At 42.9% G+C, this 26,114-nt stretch overlaps 1 protein-coding gene across 2 annotated transcripts in view; it reads left to right on the forward strand.

Moving 5' to 3' along the window:
• HOMER2 (homer scaffold protein 2) overlaps positions 1-26,114 on the forward strand; it is a 107,156-nt gene that overhangs the window by 71,952 nt on the left and 9,090 nt on the right. For both annotated transcript variants that reach the window (XM_081227342.1, XM_081227341.1), the window contains exons 4-6: positions 18,081-18,173; positions 22,567-22,673; positions 25,894-26,050. In XM_081227342.1, coding sequence (XP_081083468.1) covers positions 18,081-18,173; positions 22,567-22,673; positions 25,894-26,050 — 357 coding nt within the window. The remainder of the gene's footprint in view (positions 1-18,080; positions 18,174-22,566; positions 22,674-25,893; positions 26,051-26,114) is intronic.

The following is a 26,114-nucleotide window of genomic DNA, read 5'->3' on the forward strand; positions in this document are numbered from 1 at the left end:
ATCCCATCCAGGGCTGGAGTTCTTCACGGAAGCCTAGGATGGTTTGAGGGTTACTCTCAGCTGCCTGGAACAATTTCTTCAATCTTTGGAGGACTCAAAGTAGGTAGGAAGGATAAAGGGGTAACGTATCAATGAAAAGAATTGAAAAGAGGGAGAACTCAGAACAAAAATGAGAACAAGCTGTTAAAGTTCCATTCTTTGTGCCCCTGAGAACTGAAGAGACCTTGGGCCGCGCCTGCTTCCAGGTGTGGCCACTTCTAATTTTTTCCAGACGGAAGAAGATGTCCTATCATTAAAGGGGAGTGCCCTGTCTTCCCGAGTTACCCCATCTCCTCCAGCGGCACTGGAGTCCCGCTTTGTGACTGTGACCTGCCGTGGTCACAAAGCCGTATCAAAGAAGCCCTCAGATGTCTCCTTTGTTCAGAATGTTTCAAATCAACTTCTCCCCTTCCCTTTGAAGGGAATGATTAACCACACACTGGTAAATTACCATGATGTGAGGCTGGCAGTCTCGACAAGTGGCAATTAGTTAGCACAGAGGAACTTGGGCCTAACGGGTTCCCGAGGTGTGTTGCTGAGAGGACAGCTGTGGCTGAATATTCTCGACTTCACAGAGCAGCCACCCACAGACCTGAAAGGGGAATTGGTAATCAAACACTATAACTAGGCTAGAAAAAGGGACACCAGTGTGGATGTTTTCATTTAAGAACACTTTATACACACTTCTCTTTTTACCCCCCCAGGAGGAAAATAGATAGATACCTTTGTCTTTACGGCTCCCTTTATGAGGACCACTTCACACCAAAATCCAGAAAGTATTACAGGGACACTTTCTGCTCTTTATATAGGCTTTCCAAAATAACAGGAGCTGCATTTTCCCAGAGGTAAGCTGGGACTCTGTCCACCCGCTGAAGAGGGCATAACGCCTCAGCCTACTGAAGAATGTTGAAAAGGGACTTACGTGTTCTGACAAAAGGAAGGGCTTCTGAAGAGACCAAAGGAAGCAGAACCAAGTGTAAGAATGAAGCAGTTGTTAAAGTTTAGATGATTTCTGGCATATGACCTTGGGATGTTTGTCTCCATCTCATTCATTGCAGGCAGAAGGAAACACATTCTGCCACAAAGGGGAGTGATCCAGGGTGGAGTTGCTAGTGCTCTGTGATTGATCCATCTAAACCCTGACCCATACGTGGCATTTGCTTTTGACCCTTTTCAGTTATGTCATTTCAAATTCAAATTTGTGTTCTTATGCTCACTTCATTAACTCAGTGTAGTTGTGAGAGCATTGCTCTATCTCTTACCTCTGTGATTTAAAAGACTAATTTTTCTTTCAGTGGGGGATATTGATCATTCTTTTGATATGTTTTAGTTAGAATGTTTTTGGCTGCAAGTAACAAAGAGGGCTTATGCTTTTCATACAAAAGAGAAGTCCTAAGGCAGGCAGTTGCCAGCATGTGGCTCCATGATACTGGGTGTAGGGCTCTGTGTGTTTTGTTTCTTTGACTTGTCCTTTTCCTCATGAAGATAAAATGGCTTCTTAAGCTCTATCCATCACATCGGCATTTGTGGCAGGAGGGTGGTACCACAACCCTCCCTGTAAACTCCCTTGGCAGATTTCTTTTTGGGATACTGTTATCAGTCTTGGGTCCCTAGGCCACCCTCCCACACCCAACTTCAGGAAAAAAAAAAAGAGGCAGACAAATGTCTTACCATGGTCAGCTTAGATCAGTTCTCATTCTCTACCACCTGGGAAATGTCCTGCTCTAGACAAATTGAGATTCTGTTAAGCTAAGGGAAAAGAAGAAATGGATTTTGAATAAGCAAATAGGTAGTGTCTGCCCTAGGGTCTTCAAAGACCAAGGCCAAAAAAAGCCACAAATGAAATAAAGCAATAGTCTTTCATTTTCTATCATAATATGATGATGATGATGATTTTGATTTTGATTATAAAATTATTACCACACATTTAACAACTATAGAAAATGATCCTAATAAGTAAAGACATGAGAATTTGGCATATATTAAGAAACATTTGTGGTTTGAATGTCCTTTGATCCATGAGTTTTATTTATAGGAATCTATTCTAAGGAAATAATTGTAACTGCGTCCAGAGAATTAGCTACAAGAATTTTCCTTGCAGCATCATTTATAATAGCAAAAACAAAAAGACAAAAACACCAGCCTAAATGTCCAGCCATAGGAAATTAATTAAATAAACTCCAGTATATCCTTCAGGGTGATGTTATGCAGCAATTCAGGTAATGTAATAGAAGATCATATAAGTGCATGAAAATATTGTTATATCGTTAATATCAAAAGTAGCTATAAAAGCAGATGTACAATAGTCTTTCTTTTTTTGTGTGTGTGTGTGGTACACGGGCCTCTCACTGTTGTGGCCTCTCCCGTTGCGGAGCACAGGCTCCGGATGCGCAGGCTCAGCGGCCATGGCTCATGGGCCCAGCCTCTCTGCGGCATGTGGGATCTTCCCCGACCGGGGCGTGAACCCGTGTCCCCTTCATCGGCAGGCAGACTCTCAACCACTGCACCACCAGGGAAGCCCTACAATATTCTATTTTTTAACGAATATGTATAGTGGATGCATGTATACAGATAGGAAAAAATCAAAAGCTTATGTGGTTAGTGCTTATCTCTGGGTGATGGGACTATAGGTTTTAAAAAGATATTTTTTCCTAAATTATACTTACTAAATGTACAAGCATGTGTGCTTTTTTTATAATAAGGGGGGAAATATGAGAAAGCTTAAGACTTGGAGAGAGGGGCTTTTTCACCAAAGGACAGTCATCTTGGCACCTCGCTCAGTGAGGACTGCTTTCATTCCAACCGTTGGAGGCTGTGAGTGGAAACCTCCCATCCTTCTCCCAGGGCGCCCTGGATTGCTTCCAGTTTTTCATGATTATAGATAATGCTAGGATTAACATCTTTATATTGAAGGCCTTTTATTTTCCATATTCCCAATTATTTTTGAAGAATAGTTTCCCAAAAGTGATTTCACTAGGTCAGTGGGTAGGAACATTTTTTTCTCACTTAACGATACATATTTCCAAATTGCTTCTCAGTGGGGCTGTACCAGTCACAATGCTGCCAGGAATACCTTTGCCAGCACAGGATATTATAATTGTTTTTAGCGTTTGCTAATTCAGCAGGCAAAGAATGGTGCCTCATTATTTTGCTTTGCATTTCCAGCAAGGCTGAACGATCTTCTCTATAAATTGTTTACTTGTTGTATTTTTTATTCCTGAATTTTGCCATTTATCTATTGGGGTTTTCACATTTTCCTTTTCAATTTGTACAAACTCTTTCTAGACTAAAGATAATGGCCCTTTTTCTGTTGTACTGACCTATCTATAGATATTTCCCCCAGGCTGTTGTTTCCCTTCTGATTTAGTTTTTTTTTCTTTCTTTTTATATTCAAAAGCTTTGAATTGTTAAGCAGTCAAGTCTGTCACTTTTGTGATTTTCTTTTGTTTCTTACAAGTTTAGAAAATTACCCTCTCACCCCTCAAGCAGAAGTCTGATGAATGTTCAACTCTGCTTGCATCCAGATTTAAAAAAAAATACTTACCCCTTTAACCCATCATTGATTTATCATGCTACTGGTTCGCGTAAGGATTTAAATTAATTTCCCCTCAGTTTACCAAAATTATCTCAATCATATTTTTGAATAATTTTCTCCATGCGTAAGGATTTAAATTAATTTCCCCTCAGTTTACCAAAATTATCTCAATCATATTTTTGAATAATTTTCTCCATTAGTTTATGATTCCTCCTTTGTCATAGCTAATTTTTATATAAATGGTAGGGCCTATTCCCATAATGCCACCTCTTTTTAAATGATTATTTATTTACCTAAAATGTATCTGATAGGGCTTATCCTACTTCATTACATTTTAAGCTTATTTTCTGATAAAAATTCTTTTGATTCTCACCCATTTGAATATAAAACGAAATCCCCTACAGACTCAGAATTCCTTTGAGGACAGGAACTAAGTCTTTCTTGGGTATTTCAGTGTACCCAGCACAGTCCCTAGCACATAGAAATAACTAGTTAATACTTTTGAATGAATGAATTCACCCTTTTGTGGCATTCTTTTACTAAAGTTCGTGGTTTTAAGTCCAATCAAGGCCAGAGAAGCTGTGCTTCTCTCTGTTGAACCCCTATCATACACCCAGCAAAGCCCCATCTCTCATCCTCCAGTGATCCATGGAGGTTGTATTAGTATCCACATTTCATAGATAAAGAAACCAAGGTGCAGAACAGTTCATTTGCCTGCATTTGAGAGGCTGATAAGTGTCAGAGTTGGGCATCTTAGCTAAGGTAGCAGTTAAGCAGGTAAATCATAGGACCCCGGAGTGTCCAGCACTGGCTTCAGATGGCCTGTGTTCAGTCCCAGTGTGACCTTGGCCAGTTTCAAAACCCATCTGTGCCCCATTTGTATACTGACAGTAGTAAGAGGACCTCAGGGTAGCTGTGAGCGCATAGTAAGACTGTACATTCTAACCGAGTGTCTTATCTCATCCCTAGGAGTCGAGAATACATGTCCTTTTTTCCCCTTTTTTGAGATGTTCTAGGCTGTTACTGTTCACAGGCGTGCCTTGGAGATATTGTGACTTTGGTTCCAGACCACCGCAATAAAGCAAATCTTGCAATAAAGCAAGTCACACACATTTTTTGGCTTTGCAGTACATGTAAAAGTTATGTTTACATTATACTGTAGTCCATTAAATGTGCACTAGCATTATGTCTAAAATAACAATGTGCATACCTAAATTAAAAAAATACGTTGTGGCTAATAATTGCTAACCATTATCTAAGCCTTCACTGAATTTTAGTAACAGCAAAGATCACTGATGGCAGATCACCATGAAAGTTTGAAACATTGTGAGAATTAGTGACACAGAGACACAAAGTGAGCAAATACTGTTGGAAAAATGGTGCCGATAGACTTGCTTGATGCAGGGTTGCCACCAGCCTTCAATTTGTAAAAAACACAGTATCTGTGAAATGTGATAAAGTGAGGTCTGCCTGTGTAGTAGCACTGTCACCTTGAGGTCCTATAAGGATGTGTGTTTTGACGTATGTGTGACAGTTGTTCCTTGCCCCTCTTTTGTAACTGAGAAAGAGAACAGCTAAATAGTGAAGCTGAGGAGAGCTGTAAAATCAGAACTTGTCGCCCGGGCCCCTCATTCTGTATCTGCTATTCTAATCCTCAGGCCTTGTCTTTGCCTTAAAGGTTCCCATGGCCTGTTTTGGAGTTAAAGCTTTTAGAATTTTCTTTTAAAGGGGAAGTGAGTACAATTCTATTTTAAGGTAAGGGCATCTCTTTGCAAATGGAAAATCCAATCAATAAATGTTTAGCAACTGCTGTGGATAAGACTCTTGGCATTCTTATAAGCACACGAAAGTAACTGGATGTGTGGATGATTGTGTGGAAATCAGATCTGGGCTCAAGTTCAGGTTTATTATTTACTAGCCACGTGACCATGGGCAAATTTTAACCTCTCTAAGACTCCATTTTCTTTTCAGGAAACTATACATAAGAATTCCCGGGGCTTCCCTGGTGGCGCAGTGGTTGAGGGTCCGCCTGCCGATGCGGGGGACACGGGTTCGTGCCCCGGTCCGGGAGGATCCCACGTGCCACGGAGCGGCTGGGCCCGTGGGCCATGGCTGCTGGGCCTGCGCGTCCGGAGCCTGTGCTCCGCAGCGGGAGAGGCCGCAGCGGTGAGAGGCCCGCATACAGCAAAAAAAAAAAAAGAATTCCCATCCTAGGGACTTCCCTGGTGGTGCAGTGGTTAAGACTCCGCACTCCCAATGCAGTGTTCGATCCCTGGTCAGGGAACTAGATCCCACATGCGTGCCGCAACTAAGAGTGAGCATGCCACAACTAAGGAGCCTGCCTGCCGCAACTAAGGAGCCCGGCTGCCACAACTAAGACCCGGCACAACCAAATAAATAAATGAAATAAATATTAAGAAAAAAAAAGAATTCCTGTCCTACAGAGGATGGAGAGAGGCAAACAAGAGAATGTGTGTTAAGAAGCCATTAAACTCCTTACCTTGTAGATATGCCTATGCTGAGGGTCTAGGGGAAGAGGGTACTAAGTAGGCCCACCCAAGACAAAACTGTGGGACACCTGGAGGGGCCACCATGATGGGTGTCAGGGGACAAAGAGAGAAGGGCCCATTGGAACTGAAGGTTTGTGCTCTGGGCTGAGTCTCCAAGAGTTGAGCTGAGGGTCATCCCAGATGTTCAGGGTCAGGTAGGAGGAGACATACAGAATGGAGGCCCCCAAGCTCCATCCAGAGGCAGCTTGTTCTATCAAAGCCCGGCAGGGCTTTATTTACTGACTTCTTTGCCACTATCTCCTGCTACCCAAGTCTCACCCTCTCTCTGATACTTACACAGTGTTCACACCGCAGCACCTAACTTAGGGCATGGCCCAGCTCACGGTGAAAATTTTTGTTTGCTGAAGGTGTGAGTGGTGCTCAGACCATGTTTGTTGACTGAATAATCATGACCCTGGCTGATGACATGTCCAATCTAGTTTACAAGCAACTTCGAATAAGACCCTGAGAGAAGGAGACCCTGACAGGCACAAGGGCAGTCTGTAAAGAAGAATGCTTTTGGTTTGGGAGCCTGGTGAATTGAGATGCTTGTGGGAGACAGCCAGCCCCACCTTCCTACGCACAGCATGGGGAGACTCCATTAGCAGGTGTGTCTACTGAGAACCACATGCATTACCGTTTTCTTCAAATCACGTTTGACTTTTAGTTGATAGTGGGGCATAAAAACATTTAAGATCATACCTTTTAAAAGTTGCATCTTTTAATGTCTTAATAAGATTGAAAGGCCTTTATAGTGCCTGCACAAAATCTCTTCTGGGATAATGTTCATATTCCAAGTGATGCTCTATCTAGTTCCTAGGTTGATCCAATCAGTTAAGCTTAGGAAGCAGAAAGATGAGGCAGAATACTCCCAAGACACCTACCACAGTACCTTCCTAGGTCCTTAGGTTTGGCCTGTACTTTGACATGATTTTTTTTTTCAAGTGGGCGGAGGGGTGCAAATCTGGAACCCAGAGCTCATTCATTCACTGAACAAACTTATTTGTGCCTGCTCTCTGCCAGGTGTCAGGGGAGGGTGCAAAGAGGAAAAGCGTGGACCCTGCCATCAAGGAGTTCATGACATGATGTTTTTACTTACGGGGCCCCTAAAAGGAAGGCGGGTGCTTTGTCCATCCTTGCTAGACCTCACGTCTTTTAAGCAACAGGTAATGTGATTTTTCTCTGACAGCTCTGGGTTGGTTAAATGAAGCCCTGTAGCTATGGCTTTATTTACAGGCCTGTGGGAGCAACACAGGCCAGCGTTGCCACACTGACCTTCTCTGCCTCCACTGGGTGCTTGGTTGACCAACGGCTATCACCCGGCAAGGTTTCCCAAAGCAGACCGCTGTTGGCTTTGTGAAGCACTCAGAGGGCGGCCTGTGCTCAGAAATAGAGTTCTCAGCAAAAGCCACAGAATTGTTGGTGGCCTTGCCACTTGGCCAGCTGTTTTTCATTTCTCAGCAACATTTGGCTCTCTCTTGCTGTGTGATGTCAGCATTAGCTATCACAGAATGTTCTCTGTTCAAACAACGTATTGGCTGATTAAAATCAGTTGCCTTGTCAGTGACTATAAAGCAGTGATTGATATGATTGCCCTGGGATTTTAAGAATTTTTCTTTTAAGAAAATATTAAAACATTTTTGAAAGTAGACAGCATAGTATAATGGGCACCCATATGCGCATCACGTAGATTTAACAGTGAACACTGTGCCACATTGCTTCATCTGTTTTTATTGCTGCTGAAGTACTTTAAAGTAAATTACAGACATCGAGACATTTCACGCCTAAATACTTCAGTGTTGATCTCTAAAGAATCACATTCCCCAACAACCACAACGTCATCAGCACTTCTAACAAAATTAATAATAACTCCTGGACTTCCCTGGTGGTGCAGTGGTTAAGAATCCACCTGCCGAGTCTTTTGCAAGGAGCCCGCGAGGGGGGTTGGCGCGCGCTAAACGGGAGAAGCACTGGTTTGAGAAAAGCATGGGTCGCAAGTACACATTGGGACCCTGCCATTAATGGAGGGGAAAAGCGGGGAGACGCCAGCAGATTCCATCCTGTAAGCTGGTAGGAAGCCTGAAGGCTTGATGGGATTCCAGTGTGATAGGAGGCAAGGACATGCTTCAGGACCCCGGAGGAAGATGGCGGAAGAGTAAGACGCGGAGATCACCTTCCTCCCCACAGATACATCAGAAATTCATCTACACGTGGAACAACTCCTACAGAACACCTACTGAACGCTGACAGAAGACCTCAGACCCCCCAAAAGGCAAGAAGCTCCCCACATACCTGGGTAGGGCAAAAGAAAAAAAGAATAAACAGAGACAATAGGATAGGGACGGGACCTGCACCAGTGGGAGGGAGCCGTGAAGGGGGGAAGGTTTCTACACACTACAAGCCCCTTCGCGGGCGGAGACTGCAGGTGGCGGAGGGGGAAAGCTTCGGAGTAGCGGAGGAGAGCACAGCAACAGGGGTGCGGAGGGCAAAGCGGAGAGATTCTGGCACAGAGGACCGGTGCCCTCAGGCACACACCAGCCCGAGAGGCTTGTCTGCTCGGCCGCCGTGGCGGGCGGGGCTGGGAGCTGAGGTTCGGGTATCGGCTTTCAGTCGGAGCGCAGGGAGAGGACTGGGGCTGGCGGCAGGAAGAGAGCCTGAAGGAGTTAGTGCACCACGGCTAGCCCGGAGGGAGTCCGGGGAAAGGGTCTGGAGCTGCTGAAGAGGCAAGAGACTTTTTTCCCTTTTGTTTCCTGGTGCGCGAGGAGAGGGCATTAAGAGGGCTGCTTGGGGAAGCGCCGGTGACAGGCACGAGCCGCGGGTAAGGCACGGACCTCGGAGACGGGCGTGGGCCGCCGCCGCCGCCGCCGCCCGCCCGCCGCGGCCCGCCGCCGCCGCCGCCGCCGCCGCCGCCGCGGGGCCTGTGTGCGAGCGCGGGTCACTGTCCGCCCCGCCTTCCGGGGGGCCTGTGCACCCCGCCACTGCTGGGGTCCCCGAGACCCGGGGACGGCTTTCCCGGGAAAGCGCACGGAGCGCCACGGGCTGCTGCAACGTCACGCCGGCCTCTGCCGCCGCAGGCCCGCCCCACACTGCGCGCCCCTCCCTCCCCTCTGCCTGAGTGAGCCAGAGCCCCCGAATCAGCGGCTCCTTTAAACCCGTCCTGTCTGAGCGAAGAACGGACGCCCTCCGGCGACCTACGCGCAGAGGCGGGGCCAGGTCCAAGGCTGAGACCCGGGAGCTGTGAGAGCAGAGGCAGGGAAATCTCTCTGTGCAGCCTCGGAGGCAGCGGATTAAAGCTCCACGGTCCATTTGATGTGCCCTGCGTCTGTGGAGTGCATGAATGGACAGCGAATCATCCCAAATTGAGGAAGTGGACTTTGAGGACAAGATTTAAGACTTTCCCCCCTTTTCCTCTTTTTACAACGAATTATTCCAAATTAAGGAGGTGGACTTAGAGAGCAAGATTTCAGACTTCTCGCCCTTTTCCTCTTTTTACAACGAATTATCCCAAATTGAGGAGGTGGACTTGGAGAGCAAGATTTTTGATTTTTCCCCCTGCTCTCTTTTTGTGAATGTGTATGTGTAATCTTCTGTGTAAGATTCTCTCTGTATAGCTTTGCTTCCACCATATGTCTCAGGGTTCTATCGGTCCGGTTTTTTTTTTTTTTTCAATAATTACTTTCTAATTTTAATAACGCTACTATATTTCATACTTTATTCTATTTTACTTTACCTGCTCTTTCTTTTTTTCCTACTCTCCCTTCCTCCCTCCCTCCCTCCGCTCCTCCTTTCCTTCTTTCTTTTTCTTTCCTCCCTCCCACCCTTCTTCTTTCCACTTTCTTTTTCTTTCCTTCCTCCCTCCCTCCTGTCTTTCTTCCTTTCCTTTCTCCCTCCCTCCCTCCTTTCTTTCCATCCTTCCTCCCTCCCTCCCTCCCTCCTTTCTTTCTTCCTTCCTTCCTTCCTTCCTTTCTTCCCTTCTTCCTTTCTTTCCCTCTCTCTTTCTTTCTTCTACTAATTCTTTCTTTCTACTTTTTCTCCCTGTTACTCTGAGCCGGGTGGATGAAAGGCTCTTGGTGCTGCAGCCAGGAGCCAGTGCTGTGCCTCTGAAGTGGGAGAGCCAACTTCAGGACACGGGTCCACAACAGACCTCCCAGCTCCACATAATATCAAGCAGCGAAAATCTCCCAGAGATCTCCATCCCAACACCAGCACCCAGCTTCAGTCAACGACCAGCAAGCTACAGTGCAGGTCACCCTATGCCAAGCAACTAGCAAGGCAGGAACACAACCCCACCCATTAGCAGAGAGGCTACCTAAAAACATAATAAGGCCATAGGCACCCCAAAACACACCACCAGACGTGGACCTGTCCACCAGAAAGACAAGATCGAGCCTCAACCACCAGAGCACAGGAATTAGTCCCCCCCACCAGGAAGCCTACCCAACCTACTGAAACAACCTTAGCCACTGGGGTCAGACACCAAAAACAACGGGAACTACGAATCTGCAGCCGGCAAAAAGGAGACCCCAAACACAGTAACATAAGCAAAATGAGAAGGCAGAAAAACACACAGCAGGTGAAGGAGCAAGATAAACACCTACCAGACCTAACAAATGAAGAGGTAATAGGCAGTCTACCTGAAAAAGAATTCAGAATAATGATAGTAAAGCTGATCCAAGATTCTATTTCCATGATCCATAATCTTGGAAATAGAATAGACAACATGCAAGAAACAGTTAACAAGGACCTAGAAGAACTAAAGATGAATCAAGCATCGATTAAAAACACAATAAATGAAATGAAAAATACTCTAGATGGGATCAATAGCAGAATAACTGAGGCAGAAGAACGGATAAGTGAGGTGGAAGATAAAATAGTGGAAATAACTGATGCAGAGCAAAATAAAGAAAAAAGAATGAAAAGAACAGAGGAGAGTCTCAGAGATCTCTGGGACAACATTAAACGCACCAACATTCGAATTATAGGGGTTCCAGAAGAAGAAGAGAAAAAGAAAGGGACTGAGAAAATATTTGAAGAGATTATAGTTGAAAACTTCCCTAATTTGGGAAAGGAAATAGTTAATCAAGTCCAGGAGGCACAGAGAGTCCCATACAGAATAAATCCAAGGAGAAATACACCAAGACACATATTAATCAAACTGTCAAAAATTAAACACAAAGAAATCATATTAAAAGCAGCAAGGCAAAAACAACAAATAACACACAAGGGAATCCCCATAAGGTTAACAGCTGATCTCTCAGCAGAAACCCTACAAGCCAGAAGGGAGTGGCAGGACATAATTAAAGTGATGAAGGAGAGAAACCTGCAACCTAGATTACTCTACCCAGCAAGGATCTCATTCAGATTTGATGGAGAAATTAAAACCTTTACAGACAAGCAAAAGCTGAGAGAGTTCAGCACCACCAAACCAGCTTTACAACAAATGCTAAAGGAACTTCTCTAGGCAAGAAACACAACAGAAGGAATATACCTACAATAACGAACCCAAAGCAATTAAGGAAATGGGAATAGGAACATACATATCAATAATTACCTTAAATGTAAATGGACTAAATGCTCCCACCAAAAGACACAGAGTGGCTGAATGGATACAAAAACAAGACCCATATATATGCTGTCTACAAGAGACCCACTTCAGACCTAGAGACACATACAGATTGAAAGTAAAGGGATGGAAAAAGATATTCCATGCAAATGGAAATCAAAAGAAAGCTGGAGTAGCAATTCTTATATCAGACAAAATAGACTTTAAAATAAAGACTATTAGAAGAGACAAGGAAGGACACTACATAACGATAAAGGGATCGATCCAAGAAGAAGATATAACAATTGTAAATATTTATGCACCCAACATAGGAGCACCTCAATACATAAGGCAAATACTAACAGCCATAAAAGGGGAAATCAACAGTAACACACTCATAGTAGGGGACTTTAACACTCCACTTTCACCAATGGACAGATCATCCAAAATGAAAATAAATAAGGAAACACAAGCTTTAAATGATACATTAAACGAGATGGACTTAGTTGATATTTATAGGACATTCCATCCAAAAACAACAGAATACACATTTTTCTCAAGTGCTCATGGAACATTCTCCAGGATAGATCATATCTTGGGTCACAAATCAAGCCTCGGTAATTTTAAGAAAATTGAAATTGTATCAAGTATCTTCTCCGACCACAATGCTATGAGACTAGACATCAATTACAGGAAAAGATGTGTAAAAAATACAAACACATGGAGGCTAAACAATACACTACTCAATAACGAAGTGATCACTGAAGAAATCAAAGAGGAAATTAAAAAATACCTAGAAACAAATGACAATGGAGACACGACGACCCAAAACCTATGGGACGCAGCAAAAGCAGTTCTAAGGGGGAAGTTTATAGCAATACAATCCCACCTTAAGAAACAGGAAGCATTTCGAGTAAACAACCTGACCCTGCACCTAAAGCAATTAGAGAAAGAAGAACAAAAATACCCCAAAGCTAGCAGAAGGAAAGAAATCATAAAGATCAGATCAGAAATAAATGAAAAAGAAATGAAGGAAACGATAGCAAAGATCAACCAAACTAAAAGCTGGTTCTTTGAGAAGATAAACAAAATTGACAAACCATTAGCCAGACTCATCAAGAAAAAAAGGGAGAAGACTCAAATCAATAGAATTAGAAATGAAAAAGGAGAAGTAACAACTGACACTGCAGAAATACAAAAGATTATGAGAGATTACTATAAGCAACTCTATTCCAATAAAATGGACAACCTGGAAGAAATGGACACATTCTTAGAAATGCACAACCTGCCAAGACTGACTCAGGAAGAAATAGAAAATATGAATAGACCAATCACAAGCACTGAAATTGAAACTGTGATTAAAAATCTTCCATCAAACAAAAGCCCAGGACCAGATGGCTTCACAGGTGAATTCTATCAAACATTTAGAGAAGAGCTAACACCTATCCTTCTCAAACTCTTCCAAAATATAGCAGAGGGAGGAACACTCCCAAACTCATTCTACGAGGCCGACATCACCTTGATACCAAAACCAGGCAAGGATGTCACAAAGAAAGAAAACTACAGGCCAATATCACTGATGAACATAGATGCAAAAATCCTCAACAAAATACTAGCAAACAGAATCCAACAGCACATTAAAAGGATCATACACCATGATCAAGTGGGGTTTATCCCAGGAATGCAAGGATTCTTCAATATACGCAAATCAATCAATGTAATACACCATATTAACAAGTTGAAGGAGAAAAACCATATGATCATCTCAATAGATGCAGAGAAAGCTTTCGACAAAATTCAACACCCATTTATGATAAAAACCCTGCAGAAAGTAGGTATAGAGGGATCTTTCCTCAACATAATAAAGGCCATATATGACAAACCCACAGCCAACATTGTCCTCAATGGTGAAAAACTGAAACCATTTCCACTAAGATCAGGAACAAGACAAGGCTGCCCACTCTCACCACTCTTATTCAACATAGTTTTGGAAGTTTTAGCCACAGCAATCAGAGAAGAAAAGGAAATAAAAGGAATCCAAATTGGAAAAGAAGAAGTAAAGCTGTCACTGTTTGCAGATGACATGATACTATACATAGAGAATCCTAAAGATGCTACCGAAAAACTACTAGAGCTAATCAATGAATTTGGTAAAGTAGCAGGATATAAAATTAATGTACAGAAATCTCTGGCATTCCTATACACTAATGATGAAAAATCTGAAAATGAAATCAAGAAAACACTCCCATTTACCATTGCAACAAAAAGAATAAAATATCTAGGAATAAACCTACCTAAGGAGACAAAAGACCTGTATGCAGAAAACTATAAGACACTGATGAAAGAAATTAAAGATGATACAAATAGATGGAGAGATATACCATGCTCCTGGATTGGAAGAATCAATATTGTGAAAATGACTCTACTACCGAAAGCAATCTACAGATTCAATGCAATCCCTATCAAACTACCAATGGCATTTTTCACAGAACTAGAACAAAAAATTTCAAAATTTGTTTGGAAAAACAAAAGGCCCCGAATAGCTAAAGCAATCTTGAGAACGAAAAACGGAGCTGGAGGAATCAGGCTCCCTGACTTCAGACTATACTACAAAGCTACAGTAATTAAGACAGTCTGGTACTGGCATAAAAACAGAAAGATAGATCAGTGGATCAGGATAGAAAGCCCAGAGATAAACCCACGCACATATGGCCAACTTATCTTTGATAAAGGAGGCAGGAATGTACAGTGGAGAAAGGACAGCCTCTTCAATAAGTGGTGCTGGGAAAACTGGACAGGGACATGTAAAAGTTTGAGATTAGATCATTCCCTAGCACCATACACAAAAATAAGCTCAAAATGGATTAAAGACTTAAATGTAAGGCCAGAAACTATCAAACTCTTAGAGGAAAACATAGGTAGAACACTCTATGACATAAATCACAGCAAGATCCTTTTGGACCCACCTCCTAGAGAAATGGAAATAAAAACAAAGATAAACAAATGGGACCTAATGAAACTTCAAAGCTTTTGCACAGCAAAGGAAACCATAAAGAAGACCAAAAGACAACCCTCAGAATGGGAGAAAATATTTGCAAATGAAGCAACTGACAAAGGATTAATCTCCAAAATTTATAAACAGCTCATGCAGCTCAATAGCAAAAAAACAGACAACCCAATCCAAAAATGGGCAGAAGACTTAAATAGGCATTTCTCCAAAGAAGATATACAGACTGCCAACAAACACATGAAAGAATGCTCAACATCATTAATCATTAGAGAAATGCAAATCAAAACTACAATGAGATATCATCTCACACCAGTCAGAATGGCCATCATCAAGGAATCTAGAAACAATAAATGCTGGAGAGGGTGTGGAGAAAAGGGAACACTCTTGCACTGCTGGTGGGAATGTGAATTGGTACAGCCACTATGGAGAACGGTATGGAGGTTCCTTAAAAAACTACAAATAGAACTACCATATGACCCAGCAATCCCACTACTGGGCATATACCCTGAGAAAACCATAATTCCAAAAGAGACATGTACCAAAATGTTCATTGCAGCTCTATTCACAATAGCCCGGAGCTGGAAACAACCTAAGTGTCCATCATCGGATGAATGGATAAAGAAGATGTGGCACATATATACAATGGAATATTACTCAGCCATAAAAAGAAACGAAACTGAGCTATTTGTAATGAGGTGGATAGACCTAGAGTCTGTCATACAGAGTGAAGTTAGTCAGAAAGAGAAAGACAAATACCGTATGCTAACACATATATACGGAATTTAAAAAAAAAATGTCATGAAGAACCTAGGGGCAAAACGAGAATAAAGACACAGACCTACTTGAGAATGGACTTGAGGATATGGGGAGGGGGAAGGGTAAGCTGTGACAAAGCGAAAGAGAGGCATGGACATATATACACTACCAAACGTAAGGTAGATAGATAGTGGGAAGCAGCCGCAGAGCACAGGGAGATCAGCTCGGTGCTTTGTGACCGCCTGGAGGGGTGGGATGGGAAGGGTGGGAGGGAGGGAGATGCATGAGGGAAGGGATGTGGGAACAGATGTATATGTATGACTGATTCACTTTGTTATAAAGCAGAAACTAATTAAAAAAAAAAAAAAGAGAAATCTAGAAACAATAAATGCTGGAGAGGGTGTGGAGAAAAGGGAACACTCTTGCACTGCTGGTGGGAATGTGAATTGGTACAGCCACTATGGAGAACGGTATGGAGGTTCCTTAAAAAACTACAAATAGAACTACCATATGACCCAGCAATCCCACTACTGGGCATATACCCTGAGAAAACCATAATTCCAAAAGAGACATGTACCAAAATGTTCATTGCAGCTCTATTCACAATAGCCCGGAGCTGGAAACAACCTAAGTGTCCATCATCGGATGAATGGATAAAGAAGATGTGGCACATATATACAATGGAATATTACTCAGCCATAAAAAGAAACGAAACTGAGCTATTTGTAATGAGGTGGATAGACCTAGAGTCTGTCATACAGAGTGAAGTTAGTCAGAAAGAGAAAGACAAATACCGTATGCTAACACATATATACGGAATTTAAAAAAAAAATGTCATGAAGAACCTAGGGGCAAAACGGGAATGAAGACGCAGACCTACTTGAGAATGGACTTGAGGATATGGGGAGGGGGAAGGGTGGGCTGTGACAAGGCGAAAGAGAGGCATGGACGTGTATACACTACCAAACGTCAGGTAGATAGATAGTGGGAAGCAGCCGCAGAGCACAGGGAGATCAGCTCGGTGCTTTGTGACCGCCTGGAGGGGTGGGATGGGGAGGGTGGGAGGGAGGGAGATGCATGAGGGAAGGGATGTGGGAACAGATGTATATGTATGACTGATTCACTTTGTTATAAAGCAGAAACTAATTAAAAAAATAAATAAATAAACTTAAAAAAAAATGGATAACCAGTGGACCTACTATATAGCACAGGGGACTCTGCTCAATGTTATGTGGCAGCCTGGATGGGAGGGGAGTTTGGGGGAGAATGGGTACATGCATATGTATAGCCGAGTCCCTTTGCTGTGCATCTGAAACTATCACAACATTGTTAATCGGCTATACTCCAATATAAAATAAAAAGTAAAAAAAAAAAAAAAAAAAAAAAAAAAAAAAAAAAAAAAAGAATCCACCTGCCAATGTGGGGGACACGGGTTGGAGTCCTGGTCCGGGAAGCTCCCACATGCCGCGGAGCAATGAAGCCCGTGTGCCACAACTACTGAGCCTGTGCTCTAGAGCCCGCGAGCCACAACTACTGAGCCTGAGCGCTGTAATTACTGAAGCCTGCGTGCCCTAGGGCCCGCAAGCCACAACTACTGAGCCCATGCGCCACAACTACTGAGCCCATGCGCCTAGAGCCCGTGCTCACAGCAAGAGAAGCCACTGCATTGAGAAGCCGGCGCACCACAACGAAGAGTAGCCCCCGCTCGCTGCAGCTAGAGAAAGCCCGTGCGCAGCAACGAAAACCCAAAGCAGCCATAAATAAATAAATAAATAAATAAATAAATTAAAAAAAAATATATATATATATATATATTATATATATTTATATATATATATATATATATATATAAAGTAACTCCTTGGTGTCATCTTTTCCAGTCCATGCTCACATTTCCCTCCTTGTTGCCCAGAAGTCTTCTACTTGGTCTGTTCAAAAGAGGACTCAGTCCTAGGCTACACGTTGCATTTTGCTATTTTATATCTTAGGCTTTTAAAATCTAGGACTGGGATTCCCTGGTGGCGCAGTGGTTGAGAGTCCGCCTGCCAATGCAGGGGACACGGGTTCGTGCCCCAGTCTGGGAAGATCCCACATGCTGCGGAGTGGCTGGGCCTGTGAGCCATGGCCGCTGAGCCTGCGCGTCCGGAGCCTGTGCTCTGCAACGGGAGAGGCCACAACAGTGAGAGACCCGCGTACTGCAAAAAAAAAAAGAAAAAAAAAAATCTAGGACTGTTCCTTCTCAACTTTTTGGATGTTTTTGTTTTTCATGACATTGACTTGTAAGAGTTCTTGGATCTTTCAATAGGGATTATGAAGTTTTTCATGGATTCCTTTTGCACTATAGCTAAATTTCTTTTGTTGCATTTGTATTAGGTGCTGTTAGTCAGAGGTATGTGTTTTTAATATTCTGCCATCAAATCTAGCTTCAGTATCTTAGAAATTCGTTCAGATCTGACCTTGGCCAATAGTGGGTTTTTTTGGAAAAAACATTCATTATATTCATTTCTTTTTAATCTCAAATAAAATCCTTCTTCTGGATTTATACAGAATTTATTGGCTTAAAATGAATGCAAAATAATAAAGGTAGGTTCTGAATATCAGCCATGTGTAAGGTTAAGGAAATCCCTAACAATTCTTCTTCACGTTCAGTTTGCAGAGAAATTCCAGGAGGTGAAAGAAGCTGCCAGACTAGCCAGAGACAAATCCCAGGAGAAAATTGAGACCTCGAGCAATCATTCCCAAGTAAGTAATTTGTCTGTAAAATGAATGAGTGTGATCAGGGATTGAGACTCTTTGTTCCTTGTCACTTTTGACAAGAAATAGGAAATTTTCGCAGTAGGGCATTTTGAAAACTTTTTCAGCTATTAGCCTGCTCACAGTGAGATGAATGTGACATGTAAGAGACTCTTGAATTTTTCAGGATGTGGTGATATATTTTGGATGGAAAACGTTTGATGAGATTAGAGTTAATGCATGTCCCTGGTCTGGGATGTCCTCTGGTCACGGTTTAAAAACCAATGCCAAGGTGAAGTGTTTTCTTTCTGTGTTGGGAGGTGAGGTCTGCATGAAGGATGCTCATGGACAAATGCAGGTACCTGTGCCCATAACAGAGAAAACTTGATCGATGCCAGAGAGTCCTCGTCTGTCTCCCTATTATAACAAAGTCAGGTGGGAGGTGGTATTCCAACAGCTCTGGTTTAGCCAACGTAAATGTGGCTTTGCCAGGAACTGAGTTATCTGTCTACTTAAAAGTGTGATAATTGACTAAAAGGGACCTATTTTAACCTGAAATAAAAATACCTGCCTTCTTGACGTCTAGATTGGGGTGTGTAGTGGTAGGTGGAAACCTTGACCTAGTGACAGAGTTATGTGTAGAGAGACGGGGAAAGGGAGATCTGACGAGACGTAGGAGCTGGGGTCTGGGATTAGGGATAAGCATGATGTAAATGCAAGGCAGCCAGGGGTCTGCCTGCCTGGGCGTGAGGTGCACAGTGGGAGGAACAGAGATGCACTTGGAGGTACTGTGGAGGACCTGGAATTCTTCATTAGTGGATCATTCTTACTTAATTATTTATTGTTGCATAATGGGAAGACATTGGAGATGTTTTATGGCTACTGATCAGGAATTGACATGAAGGTTGCATGAGGGTGGTGAGGAAGTCAGGGAGGAGCTGAGGGCAGGAAGATCGGAGAGGAGGCTGTGGGGTGGAGAATGGCCAGGCCAGGACAGCCTTGGATGGATGTCGGGGCAGCTTGTGGAAAGAGAACAGGAGGCATGGGCATCCTGAGCGGTCAAGATCAACACCCTAGACTTGGCCGTCAGCAATAGCTGAAGCTGAATCCTATAAAAGATGCCCCTATGGATATATGGAAATGAATGTGTATTAGACTTCAAGTGGACAGGAACTTTCCTGAATCTTTGTAAATAATCTTTAATAACATCTAAATGATACTGTTAATTTAGTATACTAATTATTGTACTGAGTAATCGCTGAGGATCTGTAAAATTGGGCACTTGAAATGGTCCATAGTCTAAGGACTTTCTCTGTGTCTTTTTTTTTTTTTTGGAATGCTAAGATTATTATACAATAAGAGTTACCAAAGATATTTTGTTAATGTTTTTGTGTGTTTCTTCCTAATATAGCTTTCCAGTATATTTTTGTGTTATTCTTTGTAAACTTTTTTAAAAAAACTTATTTGTTATGATCCTTTCCTTGTGTTTTCAAATATCCCTTTTCAAAACTATTTTAATGGCTAGATAGTATTCCAGTGTTTGTTTGTATCACAACTTATTCCATTAACCTCCTATAATTTGGGACATCTGTGTTGTTTCTAATTTTTCATTAATATAAATAACACCATGCTAAGCATTCTTGCACACCTTTTGTGCATTTGATGGTTTCTGCAGGATAAATTCTTGAAGTATTGGGTTAAGGGTAGGACTTTTTTTTTTTTCTGGTCAACAAGTTTTTTGGGGGGATTTTATTTTATTTATTTTTTATACAGCAGGTTCTTATTAGTTATCCATTCTATACATATAAGTGTATACATGTCAATCCCAATCTCCCAGTTCATCCCACCACCACCACCCCTGCCACTTTCCCCCCTTGGTGTCCATACGTTTGTTCTCCACATCTGTGTCTCTATTTCTGCCCTGCAAACTGGTTCATCTGTACCATTTTTCTAGGTTCCACATATATGCGTTAATATACGATACTTGTTTTTCTCTTTCTGACTTACTTCACTCTGTATGACAGTCTCTAGATCCATCCACGTCTCTACAAATGACCCAATTGCGTTCCTTTTTATGGCTGAGTAATATTCCATTGTATATATGTACCACATCTTCTTTATCCATTCGTCTGTCGATGGGCATTTAGGTTGCTTCCATGACCTGGCTACTGTAAATAGTGCTGCAGTGAACATTGGGGTGCATGTGTCTTTTTGAATTATGGTTTTCTCTGGGTATATGCCCAGTAGCGGGATTGCTGGGTCGTATGGTAGTTCTATTTTTAGTTTTTTAAGGAACCTCCATACTGTTCTCCATAGTGGTTGTATCAATTTACATTCCCACCAACAGTGCAAGAGGGTTCCATTTTCTCCACACCCTCCCCGGCATTTGTTGTTTGTAGCTTTTCTGATGATGCGCATTCTAACTGGTGTGAGGTGATACCTCATTGTTGTTTTGATTTGCATTTCTCTAATGATTAGAGATGTTGAGCAGCTTTTCATGTGCTTCTTGGCCATCTGTATGTCTTCTTTGGAGAAATGTCTATTTAGGTCTTCTGCCCATTGTTTGATTGGGTTGTTTGTTTGTTTCTGATATTGAGCTGCATGAGCTGTTTATATATTTTGGAGATTAATCCTTTGTCCATTGATTTCGTTTGCAAATATTTTCTTCCATTCTGAGGGTTGTCTTTTTGTCTTGTTTTGTAGTTTCCTTTGCTTTGCAAAAGCTTTTAAGTTTCATTAGGTCCGATTTGTTTATTTTTGTTTTTATTTCCATTATTCTAGGAGGTGGATCAAAAAAGATCTTGCTGTGATTTATGTCACAGAGTGTTCTTCCTATGTTTTCCTCTAAGAGTTTTATAGTGTCTGGTCTTACAGTTAGGTCTTTTATCCATTTTGAGTTTATTTTTGTGTATGGTGTTAGCGAGTGTTCTAATTTCATTCTTTTACATGTGGATGTCCAGTTTTCCCAGCAAGGGGTAGGATGTTTTGAGAGCTTTTGACACACACTGCAAAAACATCCCTACAGAAATGTACAATTGTGACTCCCACCAGCAGTGAATGAGAGCATTTTTCCCTCCCCAACAAAGCTTTGTTGATTTGACAGAAGAAAAATGTGTTTTATTGGCTTTTTTCATTTTGTATTTCTTCACTAGTGAGATTAAATTTTTTTGTTTATTAATTCTATGTATTTCTTCTTCTGTAAATGTCAATTGCATATCCTTTCTGCTTTTTTGTGTTCATTTCCAAGAACTTTATTTTTAACATGGCTAGTTCTGAATATATACAAAACTAGGCAGAACTGGGTAAATGAACCCCCATGGACCCATAGGTCAGCTTTAACAATTAGGACTCTATGACCAATGGTTTGATCTACACCCCTCTCTCCCTCCGTCTTTATTTTAAAGCCAGTCCCAGACATCATTTCATCCATAAATATTTCAGAGCGTCACTCTAAAAGTTGAGGACTCTTAAGAGTTTTTTAGTATAGGAAAGGTATTAGCATTTTTGTTTTTAGTATGCATTGCAAATATTTCCCCCACATTGTTGCTTACATTCTGATATAGTTTTTGGCACTTTTTTGCGATGTAGAAATTTAGTCATATGTCATTCCCTTCGCCTTTATTCTTCTTGGAGGCCAAATAAAATCGTTCTAAGATCTCCAAGACCAGATGAGGTTTCACCTCCATGTAGTATGGCTTATTACAGAAAACATTTCAGAATATTCATAACATTGCTAAATAGTTGCAGACACCCATATCTGACTCCTGTTTTTTTTTTTCAAATGAGTGTGTTCATCTCTCTGTAGCCCCGGGATTTTTAAGTCATCTCAGCTTCTTATACTTTTTCTCTTAACTCATTCACTGTTTCTTATTATAAAACCCTCCTCCCCCCTTTCTTTTTCTTTTTTTTTTTTTCTTTTGGCCATGCCCTGCAGCATGTGGAATCTTAGTTCCCCAAGAAGGGATTGAACCCGCGCCCCCTGAATTGGAAGCACGGTGTCTTAACCACTGGACCGCCAGGGAAGTCCCTAAAACTGTCCCCCTCTTTTAATCTGTGGCTTCTGTCCTGTGTTATTTAAGGAGATCAGGTATCCGGGCTTGTTAGGTTTACCTGTAAAGTTTGAGTGAAAAGGTTCTGCATAACGGCCCTGTATGCTGTCTTGTGGGTAAAATGCACAGACTGTCTGGACTTCAAGTGGAGTCTCCACAGATAGTCTTGTTATTAGTCTGTGGACTTGTCAGTCTTTGCTGCATTCTGGTTGGATGCGTTGGTTCTCCCACACTCATAACCACACAGTTCCTCATCATGCCTGATTTGCTTCCACTGTGAGGACAAGCGATAAGGTGTGCAGGTGATTCACTCTGGCCAGGAATCTGGATGTGAAACCCCATCCTCCACTCAGGCATCCAGCATCAACGGAACGGACGATGAAAAGGCGTCTTGTGCGGGTCCTGCCAGCACACACCTCAAGTCTGAGAACGACAAGCTGAAGATCGCTCTGACACAGAGGTGAGCATGTTCAAATCCAGGTGCTGTTGTCTCCCAGGTCAGCACTTCCCTGCAGCCTTTCCCACTGGGCAGGGTTTCAGGAAGTTGGGAAAGGAGACTGGGTCCTGCTCAGAGCGTCCGGTCTTATCTCCTGGCCAAAGGAAGACCAGCTGCCTTCATGGCTGTTCTCTGTGCACATCAGCATCTATGTGTGTGTGTAAGAAAGAGAGAGGTGTCCCTGTGCTCTTTTTTTTTTTTTTTTTTTTTTTTGCTGTGCTGCAAGACTTGTGAGATCTTAATTCCCCAGCCAAGGATGGAACCCGGGTCCCCTGCAGTGGAAGCGTGGAGTCCTAACCACTGGACCTCCAGGGAAGTCCCTGTCCCAGTGCTTACGTTTCATTTTTTTTGGGGGGTGTGGCCCGTGCCATGCGGCATATGGGATCTTAGTTCTCCAACCAGGGGTCAAACCCCTGCCCCCCTGCATTGGGAGTATGGAGTCCTAACCACTGGACAACCAGGGAAGTCCCTGTTTTGGTTTTTGAGAAGCCAAATTTATCATTTATTCATATATGATAACACTGAAAAACATATTAAAACCTAAGAAACTATCTTGGCCCCATGAGCACCTTCAGAACTGCTGTCTTTGGGGGTCATTCTGCTCACCTGGCAGGGGACTCGGCTGGCTCCCCCCAGCCTCTCTGTGGCTGAGAAGCTGCTTTCCTCAGACCTGCCCCGTTTAAGAACTCTATCATATTAATTCCCCCATTTTACAGGTAAGGAAACTGAGTCCCAGGTGGTACAGTGAGTCCTTGCCCAAAGTCACATGGCTGGTAACTCTTCCCAGAGGCACCCACCTCTGCAACCCAGCCAGCCTGACCAGTGCGTGGAGCTTAATTCCTGTGATCTGACCTAGGAATTCCAGAAAGAACATAGGACCCTTAGATTCAGCCACCTTCTTTGGACCCTGGGTTTTGTCAGATACTTCAAAGGACAAAATTGTGACCAGCCTCTTTTTGGTTGAGTCACAGTGGGCTGCCTGGATGAAAACATTCCACCCCTAAAAATAAATGTCTTTAAATCCCAGTTGAATGGACGAGTGAATTACAGGAATGGGTGTGAAGCCATTTCCCGAAATCAGCTCAATCATTAACTCTGAAATTAATCATATAATAATATTTTGCTATGTTTTCAGTCTGTGGTGTTTGAAACCAAAAGTATATATTTTCCAATCACAGTTCTAGGACCTTGAGGTGGATGAAAGATAATGCAGATTATTAAAATACAGTTGTATTTACTTTTTAAAAAATTTAAAAAAAAAAAGCCTTTAGAGACAGAACTCTCCTCAGCCAGGCAGTATTGATTAGAAGCCAAAAACTTTCTTTTTTTTTTTTTTTCAGAGTGGCTAAGTCTGAGGTGGTTTTTTTTTTGTTAATTAATTTTTATTGGAGTTTAGTTGCTTTACAATGTTGTGTTAGTTTCTGCTGTATAGCACAGTGAATCAACTATACATATATCTCCTCTTTTTTAGATTTCCTTCCCATTTAGGTCACCATACAGCATTAAGTAGTGTTCCCTGTGCTATACAGCAGGTTTTTATTAGTTATCTATTTTATACGTAGTAGTGTATATGTGTCAGTCCCAATCTCCCAATTCATCCCACCCGGCTACCCTCACCCCCTGATAACCATACCTTTGTTCTCTACGTCTGTGTCTCTATTTCTGCTTTGCAAATAAGTTCATCTCTACCATTTTTCTAGATTCCACATATAAGCGATATTATGTGATATTTGTTTTTCTCGTTCTGACTTATTTCACTCTGTATGACAGTCTCAAGGTCCATCCTCGTCTCTACAAATGATCCAGTTTTGTTCCTTTTAATGGCTAATATTCCATTGTCTGTATGTACCACATCTTCTTTATCCATTCCTCTGTTGACGGACATGTAGGTTGCTTCCATGTCCTGGCTATTGTAAATAGTGCTGCAGTGAACACTGGTCTCTAAAACAAGGAAACAAAAGAAGCGTTGAATGGGAGCGGCAACTGAGGGCAACCTGATTCCAGTTTGTTTTTTCAAACTTCACTGATCACAGAGGATTATCATGTGGTTTGGTGATAACGTGGAGGCGTCCCTCGGACCTGAGGTGACCTAGGGTCGGCCAGGGCTCCCTCACACATGCTGCGGTTGGAACCCCAGTTCTGCCCTCAGGGGACTCCCAGCCCCTGTCTCCTATGTCCTCAAGTCCTCAGCTCTCAAATCTGGACCCAGGCTGTTTGTTTAAACCTGGGGTTGTTGGGCTCCAGAGACGGGGTGTCAGGAGCTTGTTGAAAGGGTCCGCAGCTTTCATGAGAGTGTCAGAGGGCCCGGGGTCCACCCCAGCACTTCAGAACCTACATCCCTGAGGCTCATTTCAGGAAGGAATGGACATGGGGCAGGAGAGAACAGTCCTGTGGCCAGGGGTCAGTAGGGAGCAGACGGGGGAGGGGTCTCTACCACAGTCTGTGGCTTCATTCTTAGTTTCTTTTTTTTTTTTAATTGAAGTAGAGTTGATTCACAGTGTTGCGTTAATTTCTGCTGTACAGCAAAGTGACTCAGTTATACATATATACATATAATTCTTTTTTATATTCTTTTCCATTATGGTTTATCCCAGGACGTTGAATATAGTTCCACGTGCTATACAGTAGGACCTTGTTGTTTATCCATTCTGTATATAATAGGTTGCATCTACTAACCCCAAACTCCCAATCCATCTCTCCCTCAGCCCCTTTCCCCTTGGCAGCCACAAGCCGGTTCTCTTATGTTTGTGAGCCTGTTTCTGCTTCATAGATAAGTTCATTTGTGTCATATTTTAGACTCCACATAAGAGTGATATCATATGGCATTTGTCTCTGATTTACTTCACTTAGTATGATAATCTCTCGTTGCATCCATGTTGCTGCAAATGGCATGATTTCATTCTTGTTTATGGCTGAGTTCATTCTAAGTTTCATCTCTTCCTTCTCTGAGAATTCTGTTCTCTTCTAAAGTGATGCCTTGAGAAAATCACCCATCAAGGCAGCATGTTCCCACTAAAGGGAGGTGCCAGACCCGCTCAGCACGTGGTTCTTGCCGCCAGGCCACCGGCGGGAGAGGGTGTGGCCCCGAGGCATGGGCTGAGGGGGTGGCCGGGTGCCCCCTCCCCAGGACAGCTGGGTGGACGGCGCCCACCCTCGCGGTCACCGCCTGGCCCCCGCCCTGCAGCGCCGCCAACGTGAAGAAATGGGAGATCGAGCTGCAGACCCTGCGGGAGAGCAACGCCCGGCTGACCACGGCACTGCAGGACTCGGCGGCCAGCGTGGATCAGTGGAGGAGGCAGTTCTCCCTCTGTCGTGACGAGAATGACCGGCTCCGGAACAAGGTGGGGAGGGCCGGGGCGGCCGTGACCTTCCTCTCCCCACTGCCTCCCACTTGGCCCTCGGTCC

Source organism: Mesoplodon bidens, assembly GCF_964165515.1.
Source record: "Mesoplodon bidens genome assembly, chromosome: 3".
In the NCBI taxonomy this organism is placed as follows: Eukaryota; Metazoa; Chordata; class Mammalia; order Artiodactyla; family Ziphiidae; genus Mesoplodon; species Mesoplodon bidens.